The sequence below is a fragment of the Acomys minous genome (assembly GCF_964271855.1).
Source record: "Acomys minous genome assembly, chromosome: 13".
NCBI lineage: Eukaryota > Metazoa > Chordata > Mammalia > Rodentia > Muridae > Acomys > Acomys minous.
This window is the reverse complement of record NC_140495.1, coordinates 90,484,702-90,503,766: the sequence shown is the minus strand read 5'-3', so window position 1 is coordinate 90,503,766 and position 19,065 is coordinate 90,484,702. Positions and strand designations below refer to the sequence as shown.

General features: G+C 40.3%; 1 protein-coding gene across 3 annotated transcripts in view; it reads left to right on the top strand.

Annotated features, from left to right (window-relative positions):
- CCAR1 (cell division cycle and apoptosis regulator 1) overlaps positions 1-19,065 on the top strand; it is a 48,279-nt gene that overhangs the window by 16,946 nt on the left and 12,268 nt on the right. For 2 of the 3 annotated variants that reach the window (XM_084751926.1, XM_084751928.1), the window contains 8 exons: positions 2,927-3,056; positions 3,689-3,850; positions 6,960-7,185; positions 7,653-7,766; positions 8,263-8,429; positions 9,165-9,375; positions 10,179-10,262; positions 16,002-16,187. In XM_084751926.1, the coding sequence (XP_084608052.1) occupies positions 2,927-3,056; positions 3,689-3,850; positions 6,960-7,185; positions 7,653-7,766; positions 8,263-8,429; positions 9,165-9,375; positions 10,179-10,262; positions 16,002-16,187 (1,280 nt within the window). The remainder of the gene's footprint in view (positions 1-2,926; positions 3,057-3,688; positions 3,851-6,959; positions 7,186-7,652; positions 7,767-8,262; positions 8,430-9,164; positions 9,376-10,178; positions 10,263-16,001; positions 16,188-19,065) is intronic. The other variant, XM_084751927.1, reaches the window with a different exon arrangement.

The window sequence follows — 19,065 nt, the reverse complement described above, 5'->3', positions numbered from 1 at the left end:
ACTGTATTCACTAGAGAGCCCCTTTTCTCAGTCTCGTTTATAGTTTTGTTACCCACAGTATAACACACACACACACACACACACACACACACACACACACACACACACACACACACTTAAATTGAGCATCGCCGTATGAGCAAACAACATGTAGTATTGTTGTTATGAATCTCTGCTCATTAAGATGGTTGCATCAAGTTGTGTGGATGTATATCATGCTATATGTCCCATGCTTGATGAATGTTATCTCCTATCTCTTGTGAGTAGAGTCACTGTAGACATGGGTGTGTGAGGGTCTCTGCTATATTGACTACCATCTTTTGTATGTATATAGAGTGCTGCAGGTGGGTCATATGGAAATTTACTAGATTTATTTATTTTTATGTGTGAGTGTTCTGCCTGCATGTATGTCTGTGCAACATGTCCATGCCCAGTGCCCTTGATGGCCACAGGAAGGTATTGGATCTTCCAGAACTGGAGTTAACAATTTGTGAGCAGCCACATGAGTGCTAGGAATTGAAGTTGAGGTGGAAGCCAGTGCTCCTAACAGACATTTTGCCAGCTTCCTTTTTAAAAAAAATATGATTTGTTGTTGTTTTGTTCTATATGATTTCTCTGTATGCATATACATCTGCATTCCAGAAAAGGGCATTAGATCGCTTTATAGATGGTCATGAGCTACCTTATGGTTGCTGGAATTTGAACTCATGACCTCTGGAAAACCAGCCAGTGCCATCTTACCAATGGTGCCTTCCCCCCGCCGCCCAATCTTTTCATTTATTTGTTTTTGGTTTATAGAGACAGGGTTTCTCTGTGTAGCCATGGCCTTGAACTCACAGGACTCAGCCTGCCTTTGCCTCCTTCAGTGGTGGGATTATAGGCATGGGGCACCACCCCTGCTCCAGCTGTCTATTTTTAATTAGTGTGTGCATGTGTACTGTGTGAGTATAAACATGTGTGTCAACAGTGCAGAGGTGAAGGTCAGAGGACAACTTTACAGAAAGGTTTCCAATTGTCTTCTATTTTTTGTTGTAGTTGGGTTTTTTTATTTTTGTTTTTCGAGACAGAGTTTCTCTGTGTAGCCTTGACTATCCTGCACTGGCTCTGTAGACCAGGCTGCCTTTGAACTCACAGCGATCTGCCCGCCTCTGCCTCCTGAGTGCTGGGATGAAAGGTGTCCGCCACCATGCCCGGCTTCTACTTTTTTAAGGTTCTGAGTATAGACTTCAGGATTGTGTGGCAAGTGGCCCACCGACATGCTGAGCCGGGATTGTTGTTCTGTTCTGTTTTTGCGAAGGGTCCTGTAGCCCAGACTGGCCTTTGATGCACGCTGCAGCCAAGCATAAGTTTGAACTCCAGATCCTTCTTCCTCCTCTTCTCAAATGCTGGGGTTATAGGCATGTGCTGCCACACTCAATTTTTTAAATTTATATATTTTGGATTTCTTTATTACATCTTATGGATTCTTTTAGAATGTTTACTTTTTGGATTTGTTTTGATTCCTTTTATTGTTTTTACCTTGTTCCTTTGTCATAGAAACTAAAGTGTAAGTCTAAATGTTTTGGCAAGAATTAGTTATGGTTAATGTTTTGTAAATTCCTGCTGCATTATTTTAGATGTTTTCTGTTACCCTAGTGTTAACTGATGCTAGATTTGATTATTTGCAGGTATTAGTAGCCATAGCTTTTCCTGGTGTGGTGTTGTTTTGTTTTGTTTTGTTTTTCGAGCTAGAATGAGTTCCAGGGCTTTATGTGTATAAAGCTCTTTGCCTGCATATATATGATACACACACATATATATATGCAGGCAATGAGCTTTATATGCAGAAAATAAACATTTTTAAAAATTGGTTAATAAAACAAAAACATAATTGGTGAGGTCCAAGAGACAGTTCAGTATTACACATAGGCAAGGTGCTTGGTGTGGTTTCAATCATCACACACAAACAAAGTGTTTAGTTTTTATGACATAAAACCAGCAAGCCAGTTAAAAAAAATTAAATAAAACAGGTGCTTTTGGTTTGCCTCCCCTTTCAACTGATTGACAACAGTCATCATTAATGGTTCTAGACAGGAGCCAAAGGCAGTTTTGTTTTGAAGAATTTCAGTAGAATTTCATTGGTGTTTTTTGTTTGTTTGAGATGACCTCACCATGTAGACCTGGCTGTCTTATAACTTGATTTATAGACCAGGCTGGATTTATACTCACAGATTCCCACCTGCTTCTGTCTCCCTAGGATTAAAGGCTTGAACCATCACACCTGTCAAAGAAGAACTGTGATACACAATGTTTTTTTGGCTTTTGATTTGTTTTTTGTTTTTCAAGATAGGGTTTCTCTCTGTAGCATTGGCTCTCCTGGACTTGCCTTATAGGCCAGGCAGGCCTTGAACTCACAGAGATCTCCTGCCTCTGTTTCCCTGAGTGCTGGGATTACAGGAGTGCACTATTGTACCTGGCCACGTTGTTGTTTTTTTTTTTAAAAACACAGATCCCTATTTTGCTTCCATTGTACCAAAGAATTTGAGCTTATTGTCCTATATGGGAAAATAGTTTGCTTTTTTTTTTTTTTGGTTTTTCGAGACAGGGTTTCTCTATGTAGCCTTGGCTGTCCTGGACTCGCTTTGTAGACCAGGCTGGCCTCGAACTCACAGCGATCCACCTGCCTCTGCCTCCCGAGTGCTAGGATTAAAGGCGTGCGCCACCACGCCCTGCAGTTTGCTATTTTAAAATGACAGTTTTTAGTTTTCAGTACCAGGAAATCACCAAGCAATACGTTTTCCTTTGAAAATAACTATGTAATTTGCTGACTTGCAAAAAAAGAACTTTGGTAAATCCTACCTGCATGTTTATATTTATCTTACACAGGCATGGAATACATTTTGAGTATTGTTTAACAATTTTGTTTTTTCTTTTGTGTCTATTGAAGCTGGCCTATTGCAGCCTCCTGTTCGTATAGTGTCACAACCACAACCTGCACGGAGATTAGATCCACCATCTAGATTTTCTGGAAGGAATGACAGAGGGGATCAAGTACCTAATAGAAAAGATGACCGAAGGTATGTTTGAAAGTAGCATTGTGTACTGGAGAAATAGCTTAGAGGTAAGAGCACTGTCTGCTCTTGTGTGCACCCCGGCTGGTAGATAACCATCTGTATGTAACACTAGTTTGGGGGCTTTCCATGCTCTTTTTTGCCTTTCTCAGGCATACATGGGGTACACAGACATACGTGTAGACAAAACACTCATATGCATAAAATAAAAAATAATTGGAAAAAAAATTGGAAGTTGTCCCAAGCCAGCCTGGTCTATATAATATGACTGTCAAAAATGAGTAAACAAACAAAGGAAAGAAAGAAAAAAATTTAAGAGAGCTATTTATTTGTATCTAACTATATAACCTTGGATGGCCAAGAACTTATACTAGATATACCTGCCTCTGCCGAGTGCTGAGATTAAAGGTATACGTCACCATGCCTGGCAAGGACTACCAGTAAATATTAGCAGTTATTTAATTTGTGTTGCCATGGTATATGTGTAAAGTCCAAAGGAAGACTTGGAGGAGTCTGTCCTCTCCTTCCACATGTAGTTTCTGGGAATGAAACTCAGGTTCTCAAGTTTGATAGCAGCACCTGCACCCGCTGAGCCACACTGTTGGCCCCAGAGTAATTTTTTAAATTCTTGCTTTAAGTCGTGAACGGGACAGAGAAAGACGCAGATCCAGAGAAAGATCACCTCAAAGGAAACGTTCCCGGGAGAGGTCACCCAGGAGAGAAAGAGAGCGATCCCCTCGCAGAGTCCGTCGTGTGGTTCCACGATACACTGTGCAGTTTTCAAAGTTTTCTTTGGATTGGTAAGTTTTCCCTTCTGTGCTGTTTAGTTTGTTGCTTAATTTTGTTATTAGTGACATTGTTTTATACAAATGTCCAAAAGATCAAATAAACACATTGCAAATAAAGTTTTAAAGCTTGTCTTCTGTAGCTGTAGAACTCAAAACTTCCTTACACTAACATGATTATGAGCTAGTGTGAGGGATATGAATTGTTTGTACTTAGCCACTGTTCCATTATTGATGTTACTCTTTGGAGCAAGATGTGACTTGAAAAAAAATTTTTTTTAAAAGATTTTTTTTATAACATATACTGTGTTCTGCCTGCATGTGTGCCTGCATGCCAGAAGAGGGCACCAGATCTCATTATAGATGGTTGTGAGCCACCATGTGGTTGCTAGGAATTGAATTCAGGACCTCTGGAAGAGCAGCCAGTACTCTTAACCTCTGAACCACCTCTCCAGCTCTGAAAATGTTTGTACATAACTTCCTTCCTTAAATTTTTTTTAAACAAAAAACCTTTGTGATATTTTTTTCTACATTTCTGTTATTATGACAATGATATTGTATCAGCAACTGTAAATGGTTTACCTCTACATAACTGTATTGATAGGGAAATATTGGTGGTGTTTTGCAACATAAGATCTTTTGGAGCTGGGTGAGGTGGCTCGTGCCTGTAATCTCATCACTGAGGAGCCAGAGGCAGTTGGATTTCTGTGAGTTTGAGGTCAGTCTGGTTTACAAAGGGAGTCCAGGACAGCCAAGGCTACACACATAGAAACCCTGTCTTGTAAAACCAAAACAACAATAACAAAAAAACTTTCAGATGTTCTGTAAGTTTTTTACTATTAAGCTACATCCACAGAAAATCTGTATTTCTTTTTTTTTTTTTTTTGGTTTCTCAAAACAAGGGTTTCTCTGTATATGTGTGCAGTCCTGGAGATGTCCTGGAACTTGCTCTGTCTGCCTCTGCCTCCCGAGTGCTGGGATTAAAGGTGTGCACTACCAACACCTGGCTTTAGTAATTTTTCTATTGCTGTGAAGAGACATCATGACTAAGGCAACTTATGAAAGAACACATTTAATTTGGGGCTTATGATTCCCGAGGGTAATAAATTGCACAACCTTCATGTCACGTCAAATGGCAGCAAGTACACAGGCATGGTTCTGTAGCTTATGTCAAAGTAGCTTATCTACAAGCACAAGTCAGAGACAGAAAGAAGTAATTGAGAGTCTTATAGGCTTTTGGAAGCCTACCCCCAGTGACACACATTTCTAATCCTTCCTGAAAATTCCCACCAACTGCAGAGCAAGCATTCAAATATATGAGCCAGTAGGGACCTTTCTTTCTTTTTTTTTTTTAAGGTATGAAGCTGTTTAATTAGGTTGTTAGCAACTTAGAATACCAGTGTGTGAGGATACATCCTATTTGTCAGAGAGAACTGAGATCGCAGTAGCCCTGCAGCTGAGGAACAGCTTTGAGCTTTGGCAAAACCTGCGAGTCCACAGCCTTGCGCTGCTTGGTAACCTCGTATTTCTCCTTGTCTGTGTCAAAGGTCTCGCCCTCCTGGTGCCTGGGCTTGCGCAGCTGCTGCTGCTTGAAGTAAGCATCAGTCAGTCGGTTAGGGATTTTAACCTCGCTGATATCAACTTTTAGGGGCCATTCTCTTTCATACTGCTCTAACTAGTCTTTTGTTGTTTTTTGTTTGTTTTTTAAGACAGGGTTTCTCTGTGTAGCCTTGGCTGTACTGGACTTGCTTTGTAGACCAGGCTGGCCTCGAACTCACAGCGATCCGCCTGCCTCTGCCTCCTGAGTGCTGAAAATATTTATTTTTTTATTTTATGTACGATGGTGTTTTGCCTGCATGTATGTCTGTGTGAAGGTGTCAGATCTTGGAGTTATAGACAGTTGTGAGCTGCTATGTGGGTGCTGGAAATTGAACCCGGGTCCTTCAGAAGAGAAGTCAGTGCTCTTACCCACTGAGCCATCTGTCCAGTCCCCTCACTGTTCATTTTTAAGGGGTTCTGATACCCTCTTCGGACCTCTTTAGGCAGCATGTATTCACCTGCTGTACAACACATACAGACAAAATATACATACACAGCTTTTCTTAGAAAGTCATTGTCAGATAGAAACAGCAGGAAACCCTCTTTACACACTAATCTGGTATAAATGCAGATCTTTTATATTGAGGGTATGAAGTTATATATAATCAATCTAAAGCTAATTTGGATTTTGCCTTCACACGAATTTTGCTTGAGGCCTCCTGCCTGGCTCTGCCTCTGGAATGTGTGGATTCAGGTTCCATCACACCTGACTCCTATTAACTTTTTAAGTTTAAGTATGTTTAATCTAGGCACTTTCTATAGAATAAAATGTAATTTTCTACATAGCATAAATGTGACTAAAAGGCATTTAAATACTAACTTGGTGCATCTCATTTTTTTAATACATTTTCTATATGAACTGTAATTTTTTTTCAAGTATACATACTTCCAACTGAGGGAGAAAAACTATTGTGCAGATGTCCTATAGAATTGGCTTATAGATATTTCACAGGGTCTTTCTAAGGAATTATAAGATGGACACAAAAAATAGAGAAGTAAAAAGTAACATTTAGAATATCATTTAGGAAAGTATGTATACAGACTTGAATCTGTTCATTTTTTTTTCCATCTTCTTTTTTGTTTGTTTGTTTGTTTTTTCAAGACAGGGTTTCTCTGTGTACCCCTGGCTGTCCTGGACTCGCTTTGTAGATCAGACTGGCCTTGAACTCACAGTGATCCACCTGCCTCTGCCTCTCAAGTGCTGGGATTAAAGGCGTGTGCCACTGTGCCTGGCCAAAACCTTTTTTTTTTTTTTTAAGTTTTTCTTTTTCAGTTTTTCGAGACAGGGTTTCTCTGTGTGGCCTTGGCTGTCCTGGACTCTCTTTATAGACCAGGCTGGCTTCGAATTCGCAGTGATCCACCTGCCTCTGCCTCCCGATTGCTGGGATTAAAGGCGTGTGCCACCACACCCGGCTGAATCTGCTCATTTTTACTTGATCAAATTTTATATAGCTTCAAAAGTGAGTACATATAAGCATAACCTTTATTCTTAAAGTTGTTTATTCACTATTTTTGTCTTTTTCAGCCCCAGTTGTGACATGATGGAGCTAAGGCGTCGTTATCAGAATTTATATATTCCTAGTGACTTTTTTGATGCTCAGTTTACATGGGTGGATGCTTTTCCTTTGTCAAGACCATTTCAACTGGGAAATTACTGCAATTTTTATGTGATGCACAGAGAAGTAGAGTCCTTAGAAAAAAATATTGCTGTTCTTGATCCACCTGATGCTGACCACCTGTACAGTGCAAAGGTTTGTACACCATTGTGATACTGTTTTGAATTCATAGCTTCTGAAGTTATCCCTGTTTCTTTGCCTGGTTTTCTATTTCCTATTTAAAATTGTTGTTTTATCCCGTCTTAATGCTTACACTATAAAACAAGGGCTATTGTTTTTGTCATTTTAAACTTCAAAAATGTAAGTTGATGGGATTTCCTATAGACAGGGATAAAACTTAATGCTGGTCAGTGTGCTAAATGCTAGTCTTCAGGCTAGCTTTCAGTGTATTGCTTCGTCAGCTGTTTCTGTTCCAAAAGATGGATCTGAAAATTGCTTCTTGAAAATGTCATGTTAATAAGACATCTAATACCATTTTTTTCTGTGGTATATACATTCCATTTTTAGGGGGGAAAATCTTATGTGTAATGTTTAGTAGTGCTTCTCATTTTTTTTACATTACTTTAGACTTTTGACAGGATTGAATTATTTGACTATAATAGGTAATGCTGATGGCTAGCCCTAGTATGGAAGATTTATATCATAAGTCATGTGCTCTTGCTGAAGACCCGCAAGAACTTCGTGATGGATTTCAGCATCCTGCTAGACTTGTTAAGGTAAAGTGAAATGTTTATTTTGATATTAGTTGGATATATTCATCTTAGTTCTCACTGTGTTTACATAAGACTGAAAACAAGTCATTTAAATCTTATAAGTTAGTTTAATAATATTAAATCTAGTTTTAAATAATTAGACTTTTTTCTGTTTGAGATTGGCTGTGTATTATTTATGTGTTTCTAGTTCAGTTGGGAGTTTGATACTTGTCTAGTAAATTCTGCCGAGTGCTGTCAAGATTTGTATTTGCACATAGTTTGTTTCTTTAAAAGAACTCCTATTTGGTCAAGTATTTTAGAGGATGAGTTATGATGCGTAAATCCTATTCCATTGCTGAAATGCAGTGTGGAACATGATGGACTGAACTCTTCCTTGACTGACAGATTCCAGAGGTAGTGAAAATGATATTGGGAAGGTTTGTACCTTTCCTTTCCAAGTGTCTATCTGTAATTTGATGGGCCACATTATATATGTAAATGATTCTTTGTTTTGAATTAGTTTCTAGTGGGCATGAAAGGCAAGGATGAAGCCATGGCCATTGGAGGCCATTGGTCTCCTTCGCTGGATGGACCAAACCCAGAAAAAGACCCCTCTGTGTTGATTAAGACTGCCATTCGTTGTTGTAAGGCCCTGACAGGCATTGATCTAAGTGTGTGCACACAATGGTAAGTACCATTTCATTTCTTGATTAGGAATTTTTTTCTCATAGTTTATGTAGTTGTTTTTGTCAAACAACCGTCACCCCCTTTCCTTATTGTGTCAACACTGGTCATGCAGGTAATCTCAAAGGAAAATCCCCATTTGTAGCAAAAGTTTATTTGGTGCCAAAAATGTTTTGGGGAAGGGGTACTAAGAACTAATCAAAATACACTGAAATTTTAAATGTTTCATTATGCTGTACTTTGGAAATTGGATGTATGTTGAAAATATTTTTCATTTCATGTATAGCTGGAGAAGATCGTCCAGAGAGAACTTCATTTCATTATTGTTCCTTTGTTATAAAGTGATGTAGCTGCTGATTATTTTTGTTCAGCCATATTTTCTCTTGAGGCTTATTTGTCCTGTGTATTTTAGTGTATTTCTTACCATTTAATTGAGAATATTCTTTTTTTAGCACATGAAATCTGAACAGCTTTCCAGCTTCTTCAGGTATTCTATAAAATATGGGTAGCTCTGTAATCAAATCAGAAGATTCTTTGTGGAAATGTATTCTTTTAACCAATAAACAATTACACAAATGTACCAAAAGAGGAACTATGGCTTCTATAATTTTTTTTTTCTTTAGACCAACCTCAAGTTCTTGCAGCAAAATTTCTTTACTTGATGTGCTACAAGTGAACTAGGGTCTTTAAAATGTATTGTAGAATTTTTTTTCCAACATGCTTCTTCCCTTGCAACAGGTACCGTTTTGCAGAGATTCGCTACCATCGCCCTGAGGAGACCCACAAAGGGCGTACAGTTCCAGCTCATGTGGAGACAGTGGTTTTATTTTTCCCGGATGTTTGGCATTGCCTTCCCACCCGCTCAGAGTGGGAAACCCTCTCCCGAGGATACAAGCAGCAGCTGGTCGAGAAGCTTCAGGGTGAACGCAAGAAGGCTGATGGAGAACAGGCACTGAACGCTAATCCCTTTTTCTATTTCCGCTTCTCACAGGCACAGGAACACAGGCACAAATGCACACCACACACTACATAACAGACACACATGGAGGAACATAACTGGTAACAGCGACTGGTAATCCAGCTTTCAGCAGTATAGTTGTATTTTCCTTTCTCATAAAAATCTGTTTACTATGCCAACTTAAATTTAAGAGTGCTGAGACCTCAAAGAAAAGTTGTGCTTATTTTGCACAGAATTTTGTTTTTATCATAGGTCTATTTGCTGGAATCTGGGACCAGTTGTTGAGCAAGATTCAGTATTAAGCCATTTTAAACATTTTGCCATTTTCTCAAATTTAAAAAATTTTCTTTTTCACGGTCATCAGTTCTAGTCATGGATATTTGAAATTGGACAACCACAAGTCTGAGAGATTTGAAATTTCAGGCTATGTGGCAACGTCTTGGGTGCATTTCAAAGGTCTTACTAAATCAATCTTTGGGTGGCTTGAAAATTGGGGCAAGATCACACACTGTGTGGTTAGTGGAGACCGGCAGTGTCTGTGTATCCCGATATCCTATGTGTTGTAATTTATCACCCTTTTGTGTTTCACAGATCTGGCTTTGATTGGCTGATGTCTTTGTGATCAGTTAAAAGTGGTAGAATGTATGTATGTGGACTTGCCTAAATAATAACTTTAGGAGAAGACAATCTGAAACATTGTGACCTTGCACAGATCAGCAACAGACTTTTAAAAATAAATTACCTACGTTTTAAGGTTTCAGAATAGTAATGTTGTTCTCACCTTTGTATGTTAGGATGAAGAAGAGAAGGATGATGGTGAAGTTAAAGAAATTTCCACTCCTACCCATTGGTCTAAACTTGATCCAAAGGCAATGAAGGTAACTGAAAATGTATACGTATTGTGTATGTATACTCAGGAGAGTGAGTTTTAGACTAGCCTAGGGTGTAGCGTGAGACCCTGCCTTTAAAAGAGGTCTAGGCCTTAGCCGGGTGGTGGTGGCGCATGCCTTTAATCTCAGCACTCGGGAGGCAGAGGCAGGTGGATTGCTGTGAATTCAAGACCAGCCTGGTCTATAAAACAAGTCCAGGACACAGGGAAATCCTGTCTTGGAAAACCAAAAAAAGAGAAAAAGAAAAGAAAAAAAGGGGGTGTGTGTCTAGGATAGGGCATAGTGGTACACACCTTTAATCTCAGCACTTGAGAGGCAGAATCAGGCAGATCTCTGAGTGTGAGGTCTGCAGAGCTAGTTCCAAGACAGACAGGGCTACACAGGGAAACCAACCAACAACCAAATAAATAAACGATGTGGCCATTCAAAGTAAAATCCTCTGGCTTTCTGTAACTAGGATATTTTGTGCCTGTACATACTTAAATAGAAGAGGCTGTATATATAGTTCAGATATGTTGTGTCTTTCAGTGCCTCCAATATAATTATGATGATAGCACTGTTTTCTGGTTTAGGAAGTGAACAGGATTGTGGGATTTCTATGCCTAACCTAGTTTTAAGCAGAGTTGGGAAAAAAATAAAGCTTTCAAGGCATTGGTGGCACACACCTTTAAACCCAGCACTTGGACCTATGATAAAAATGAAATGCAGAGGCAGACTGTTCTCTGAGTTCAAGGCCTGTCTGATCTACAGAACAAGTTCTAAGACAGCCATGGCTGCACATAGAATCCCTGTCTCAAAAAAAAAAAAAAACCCACAAAAAAAAACAACAAAGCACTCGGGAGGTAGGGTCCTGTGGATCTCTGTGTGAGTTCGTGACTGGCCTGGTCTACAAAGCAAGCCCAGGACTGCAAGAGAAACCCTGTCATGCCTTGATGAACCAAAAAAACAAAAAACCGTGTGTGGTGGTGCACTCCTGTAGTCCCAGCCTTTAATTCCAGACCGGGGAGGCAGAGGCAGGCAGATCTCTGTGAGTTCAAGGCCAGCCTGCCTGGTCTACAAGGCAAGTCCAGTACAGCCAAGGCTACACAGAGAAACCCTGTCTCAAAAAACAAAAACCCCAACATCTCCCCCAAAAAACAAACCAAAATAAAAACAAAGGAGAATTGACTGATGGATTGATTTTTTTTCAGGATACGCTTTTTCTGTTTAACAGTCTGGCTTTGTAGTCCAAGCTGACCTCAAACTTAAAGAGATCTATCTGCCTCTGCCTCCCCAGTCTGGAATTAAAGGCATGGGCCACTACACCTAGTGGTAAATCTGATTTTTATAATAAATTCCAAAGTAAAATGTAGGTAAATTTTCTACTAAACTGGAAAAGAAAGAACAAGCAAGAAAGCAAACAAACAAAAAACCAAAACTGGTCGATTGAGATGGTTGTGATAGTGTTTCTGTACATTGGATGTACTTGCTGTACTTGCTTATTTGTAGCTGGACTGCATTTTTGAGACAAGGTCTTCCCATGCAGTTCTGGCTGGCCTACCTGTATGAACCAAGCTACCTTCAAACTAAAAGAAATCCACCTGCCTTTGCCTTCTGAGGCTGCAATTAAATACGTGTGCCAGGACACCCAGCCCACTGTTTGGGGTTGAAGTTTGATACTTGGTGACTGGAGAGATGGCTCAGAGGTTAGGAGCACTGACTGCTCTACAGAGGTCCCAGCAACCACATGGTGGCTCACAACCATCTGTATTGGGATCTGATGCCTTCTTCAGACTTGCAGGTGTACATGCAGATAGTATACATAAAGTAAATAAACAAATCTTTAAAGTTTGACTTTCTTTCACATTTGGGGGGCTGGCATTAGCTTGCCGTAACACCTGTGTGGAGGTCAGAGAACAATTTGTTGATTTCAGGGATCACACTTGGATCATCAGAGTTTTTTGCAAGGCTATTGAACTGTGTTGCCGCGCCATTTCATAAAATTGTTTAATTTTTCAAATTTTAGGATAGGGTGTCATGTAACTTAAGGTGTTCTCAAACTTGGTATATAGCTGAGGGTTGCCTCAGACTTCTGGTCCTGCTGCCCCCACCTCCCAATTGCTGTAGTTGTGTGAGTGCCACCAACACCATGGCCAGCACTGCTTGTATTGTTCTAAATTTATTTGATTTTATTTTGTGTATGTTTTGCCTGTATATCTGTCTGTCTGTCTGTCTGTATGTATGTCTGTATGTCTGTCTGTATGTCTGTATGTCTATATGTCTGTATGTATGTCTGTATGTCTATATGTATGTCTGTCTGTATGTATGTACAACACATGCATGGCTTATAGCTGCAGAGAGCAGAAGAGGTGTTAGATGTCCTGGAAGTAGAATTACGGATGGCTGTGAGTTGCCAGGTAGGGATGAACTCAGGTCCTGACCGAGGGCAGCGAGTCCTTCTGACTGCTGAGCCATCTCCAGCCCTGCAGTTGATCCTGACCGAGGGCAGCGAGTCCTTCTGACTGCTGAGCCATCTCCAGCCCTGCAGTTGATTTTTGAGATGACCTCTTGCTGTGTTGCTTAGGCTGCCCTAAAACTTTTGAACTAAGCTAGGCCTGGTGGCATGTGCCTGTAATCCCGACACTCAGGGAGGCAGAGGCAGAGGCAGGCAGGTCACTCTCGAGTTTGCAGCCAGCAGGGTCTACAAAGCAAGTCCAGGACAGCCAAGGGCACACAGAGACGCTTTCTCAAGAAAGAAACAAAACAAAACAAAAAACATCTTTTGAACTTAAATCAATCTTACTTCAACGTCATACATATTTGGATCTACAGACTTATCCATCATATTTAAATTAATGTTTGATTTTGTTTTTTGTTCTCATTATGTATTCCTGTCTGTCCTCAGACTCAGAGCACTACCTGCCTGAGTGCCGGGATTAACAATGCACACCACTGCACCTGACTTGAATCTATAAAGTTCTCTTATTTTAAAATATGTGCCAGGCCCAACACTTGGGAAGCTAAGACCAGCAGATCTCTTGAGTTTGAGGCCAACCTTGTCTAAAGACTGAGTTCAAGGACAAACAGGGCTACACAGAGAAACCCTGTCTTAAAAACCCCACAAAATAATAATAACAACAACAATAATTATTTTTTGTTATTACATTTATCTAAGCATGGGGTTTTTTGCTTGCAATCTCAGCACTTGGGCTGAGATTGGGGGATCATGAGTTTGAAACCAACCTGGTTTATATAGCTAGACACTGCGTCAAGTATACAATATAAAAAAACCAAAACCAACTTGTGTTTCTTTTGATTACTAATAACATGTATTTTCTTTTGCAATTAAACATAAAAAAATTTAACCTTGCAGCTGGGCGTGGTGGCGCACGCCTTTAATCCCAGCACTCGGGAGGCAGAGGCAGGCGGATCGCTGTGAGTTCAAGGCCAGCCTGGTCTACAAAGTGAGTCCAGGATAGCCAAGGCTACACAGAGAAACCCTGTCTCGGGAAAAAAAAATTTTTTTAACCATGCTGATCCAATATAACCTAAATAAATTCATTGGTAGGGACCAATGAAATATCTCAGTGGATATAACTTTTGTCACTAAAGCTGGTGATTTGAATTTGATTCCTAGGACTTACATTGTGGAAGTAATTACCTCCCACCAGTTGTCCTCTGACCCATACTCATTTACACTAGCACACCGCTCCCCTAAATAAATACATGTAATAGAAAGGATTTTGATTTGTTTCCTCCTAGTTTCTCTCTTACTGGATACAAGTTATTTTTGATGACTGTTTGGTTATAATATGTTACATGTGAAAAGTATATCTCATTCTTTTTCAGCTAGCATTAGTTTTCCCAGTGTACTTTTTGTTTATTTGGGTTTTTTGTTTGTTTGTTTGTTTGTTTGCTTGTTTCTTTTTCTCCCAAGACATGGTTTGTATGTATAGCCTTGGCTATCCTGTACTCTTTGTAGACCAGGCTGGTCTTGAACTCAGAGATCTGCCTGCCTCTGCTTCCTTGAGTGCTGGGATTACAGGCTTGTGCAACCAGGCCCAGCTTCTTTTTGTTTTTCGAAAAATCGGGTTTCTCTGTTTTACCCTGGCTAATTTGAAATCATTTTATAGACCAGGCTGACCTCAAACACAGAGATCCACCTGTCTTCTGCCTTCCAAATGCTGGTATTAAAAGCATATACCACCACACCCAGCTCCAGTGTATTTATTTTTTGGTTTTTCAAGACAGAGTTTGTCTTGTAGTTCTAGCTGTCCTGTGTGGGTTTTTTTGTTTTTTTGTTTTTTTTTTTTTTTGAGACAGGGTTTCTTGGTGTAGCCTTGGCTGTCCTACACTACCTCTGTAGACCAGGCTGGTCTTGAACTCACAGGGAGTTCAAGCACTCTGCCTCCAGTGCTAGCCTTAAATGCGTGTGTCACCACACCCAGTGGGTTAGTGTAATTATTTTTAAACATCATCTTCTATTCAATATAGAACAGATGTTTTGCTAAAAATATTTGTTTGCTTTGGTTTGGCTTTTGGTTTTTTTGAGACAGGGTCTCTCTGTGTTAGCCTTAGCTGTCCTGGACTCGCTTTGTAGACCAGGCTGGCCTCAAATTGACAGTGATCTGTCTGCCTCTGCCTCCTGAGTACTGGGATTAAAGGTGTACGCCACTATGCCCAGCTTCAAATATTTATTCTTTATTGAGCATTAAGATATTTTTCTTGAGGCTGGAGAGATGGCTAAATGGTTAAGAGCCCTGCCAACTCTTCCAGAGGACCCGGGTTCAATTCCCAGCACCCACATGGCAGCTCACAGCTATTGTAACTCCATTTCCAGGGGATCTGACACCCTCACACTCTCATACATATAGGCAAAACACTAATGTACATAAATTAAAAATAAGTCAGGCCAGAGTTGGTGGCATATGCCTTTAATCCAGGCACTGAAGAGGCAGAGGTAGGCGAACCTCTTGAGTTCCAGGATAGCCTGCTCTACAGAGTGAGTTCCAGGACAGGCAGAGCTACACAGAAAAACCTTATTTTGGGGTTTCAAGTGGTGGCTAGGTACTTAAGAGTGAATATTGCCTTCATAGAGGATGAGAGTTTGAATTTCCGTATTCATGGTTAGAAGATCTTACAGAGTCAGGTTTGGTGATGTGTGTGTCTGTACTTCAGTACTTGGGAGGTAAAAACAGGAAGATCTGGAGTTCAAGGCCTGCTCCTGCTACATAAGCAAGTCTGACCAGCCTGGTCTACATGAAAACTGTCTCAATAAAACAAAGGGGTCAGGGTGATGGCTTAATAGGTAAAAATGCTGCTGTGCAAACTTCACAAGTAGAGGCTGATTCCAAGAGCACAAATAAAAAAACATCAGATGTGGTGGCATGCAGGAAAACAGCCGAAAAGGTAAATAAACCTTGCCACGGCATGGTAAAACACAGGCGCTGACAACTGCAAAGCTGTCCTCTGACCATCGCAAGTGCCGTGGCAAAAATACATTTTGAATTATTTTCCAAAAATAATCTTTTGTTTTCAGTTTCCAAAAGCATTGTATGGACATTGTCTATTCCATTGCATTTTGGCTTTTCAAAACAGGGTCTCACTGTATGTAGCCCTGTATTGCCTGAAACTCTCCATGTAGACCTCACTAATCTTTACTTTGCAACTTTTAAGAAACAGACAAAAGATGATTTGTTTTGTTTTATATCCTTTTTTCTTCTGTGTTTTTATGCTCTATATATTTAGGTAAATGATCTCCGAAAAGAATTAGAAAGTCGAGCTCTTAGTTCCAAAGGACTAAAATCCCAGTTAATAGCTCGCTTGACAAAACAGCTTAAAGTAGAAGAACAAAAAGAAGAGCAGAAGGAATTAGAGAAGTCTGAAAAGGAAGAGGAAGATGAGGATGATAGGAAGTCTGAGGAGGATAAAGAGGTATGTAGTCCATTTGCATACTGCAGTGTTATTAATACTGTTTCACAGGAGCTCTTGGAACATGTAATTGGGTGTGTATAGTTCTGGGTTATAATTTAAATAATGTAAAATAAAAACTTTTTTAAAAGCCTATCTGTTGCTTTATATGCTCAGGCTAGTCCGTACTGAGTACTCAGTACTCATGAGGTATAAGATCTTAAAATTTAGCCCCACCTGGTCTACAGTGAGACATTTCCTTATCAAAGAGCAGGGAACAGGACTGAAGGAAGAGCTCAGTGCTAGCCGAGGACCTGAGTTCAGTTCCCAGCACTATGGTTGTCCTTAACTCCAGTTCCAGGGATCCTGCTGCATACTCCCTGTCTTCAGTCTATATAGCCCTGGGGCAGACACACGTAAGAAAGAAGCTATAATCACATGGGGATTTCTAGCCAGGACTACTGCAACTTGAAACATACTGTGTTTATTAAATACAGCACAGACAGAGAGCATTTGGCTCATCTGTGTAGGAGATCTCTGTAGGTTAGCAGTCTCAGGCTATAAACACCCAGAAGAGGAAACTACAGTTGCTAGTCTTTGCACATGATGATCAGTCATCCATAAACACTCGTACAAGAACTTCCAAGAAAAGCTTTGCAGTTTACCATGGGCCAATTGGTCTCAGAGTCTTCGACAGTCCTTACTCTTGTCAAAATACACGTTCACTCAGTCAGGGTGTCTACTCCCCAGAGGATCTACTGCTCTCTTTTGACCTCACAGGGCAGAGTATCTAGTTAACTTATGAGCATACAGGCCAAACACTGATATAGCTAAAAATCAATTTTAAAAAAATACAAAGCACAAAAAGTTATAAAGTAGCTTGTCTTTTAAAAAGGTCATATGGGGGCTGGAGAGCTAGCTCTCCCAAAGGTCCTGAGTTCAATACTCAGTAACCACATGATGACTCACAGCCGTCTGTAATAAGATCAGGTACCCTCTTCTGGTGTGCAGGTGCACATGCAGGCAAAACCACTGTATACGTAATAAATAAATATTTTTAAAAATTATTTTTTAGAAAAGTTATATAAGCTGGGTGTGGTGGCATATGCTTTTAATCCCAGCACTCAGAAGGCAGAGGCAGACAGATGACTGTGAGTTCAAGGCCAGCCTTGTCTACAAATCAAGTCCAGGACAGCCATGCCTACACAGAGAAACCTCCCATCAAGAAACAAAATAAAACAAAACAAAAGGTCATGTGGGTCTGGAGAGATGACTCAGAGGGTTAGAGCACTGACTGCTCTTTGAGAGGTCCTGAGTTTAAGTCCCAGCAACCACATGGTGGCTCACAACCATCTGTAATGTGATCTCTTCTGGCCTTCCTGTGTACATGCAGGCAGAGTACTGTAACATAATAAACCTTGTAGCAAATGAAATACAAAAGAAATGTGAATGCTGTGTTAGAGTAAAGGAATTTACTGAGAGTTGACAACCAGAAAATTTTGTTTTGTTTTTGTTTGAGAGGGTGACACCAGATCGTTCAGACTGGTCTAGAACACACTATGAAGCCCTACTGGGTGAGGCCCTGTGATTTTGCTTACAGACTTGTGCCTGGCTAAGACATACTTAAAGTTTGAGGAGCTTGGAGTGTAGCTCTATGGAAAAGTTCTTGCCTAATGTTCATAAGGCTCTAAGGCTCTAAGTTAGAGCCCCATCACGCAGGAGGGGATAGAGTTCTGGTTGATAGTTGGGAAAGTGTGCTTAGTGAAGTGGAGATATCAGATAATACTGAAGCTGAAGGAAGATGGTTCTGTCAGAAAAACAAGGACCTGAATTAGGATTCTCAGCATCCTTCTGGAAGCCAGGCTTGTAATAACATATTCCTGTAACAGTGGCATTGCAGTGAGTAGTCATCTAGGAGGATCTGGCCAACTGGGGAGCTCTGGGGTCAGTGAGAGAGACCCTGTCCCCAAAACTAAGGTGAAGAGCAGTAGAAGAAATCACACAGTATTGACCTTTGCCTGCACATGTATTTACACCCGCATGTGCATTGACCACACATGCATATATTCACACAGACACTAATGAAGCTCGGTTCATTATTTTTGGATGGTATATTGTGATTTTGTAGTATTACTAGACAGACACAGGTCTCTTGAAGTTCACTCCATGGGAGTAAAGACAGTGTCTAAGAGACAAGTGTTGCGGGGGAGGGGCCAAAGAGTAGAAAAGATACAGTTTTGTTTACATTGTAAGTCAACTTCTCAGCCCCATTGGGGTTAGTTGATTATAGACAGGTCAGGGAAGAGAGGAGGAAAATTCGCTTTTTCTAAGAATAGGTAGAGGTCTTCAATGTACTTCAATCTTTTCATGATCTCCTTTTTTGTTCATAGCTGTTGGTAGGAGTCGTCAGCTTTAAGCCTAGGAGAGGCAGACTAGGCAATATAGGCCAAACTAATTCTGTATTCTACTTTTGGGCATAACTTCTCAAATGGTCAACATTTCTTTATACAAAGCTGAGTAGAATCTGACAGCAAAGGGCACAGTCATAACTAAGGCAGACAAGCCGGGTCTACCAGGTCCTATCCAGACTGCTGCAAAACTAGATAGTCTGTGGCCTTGAAAGCTTTATTTTTCCCCTAAAGGTTTGTTTATTTTATTTTTATTTGTGTGAGTGTTGTTGCTGCATTCGTGTATGCTTGGTGCCCACAGAGGTCAGAAAATGACAGTAGATCTCCTGGAACTGAAGTTATAAATGATTGTGAGCCCCCGTGTAAGGGGTTGGAAAAACAAACCTGGGTCCTCTTCAAAAGCCACAAGCGCACTTAACCACTGAACCATCTCTCTAGTTCAAAGTCTTTTTTTTTTTAATTATTAAAGACTTGTATAATTTATTGTTATGTAT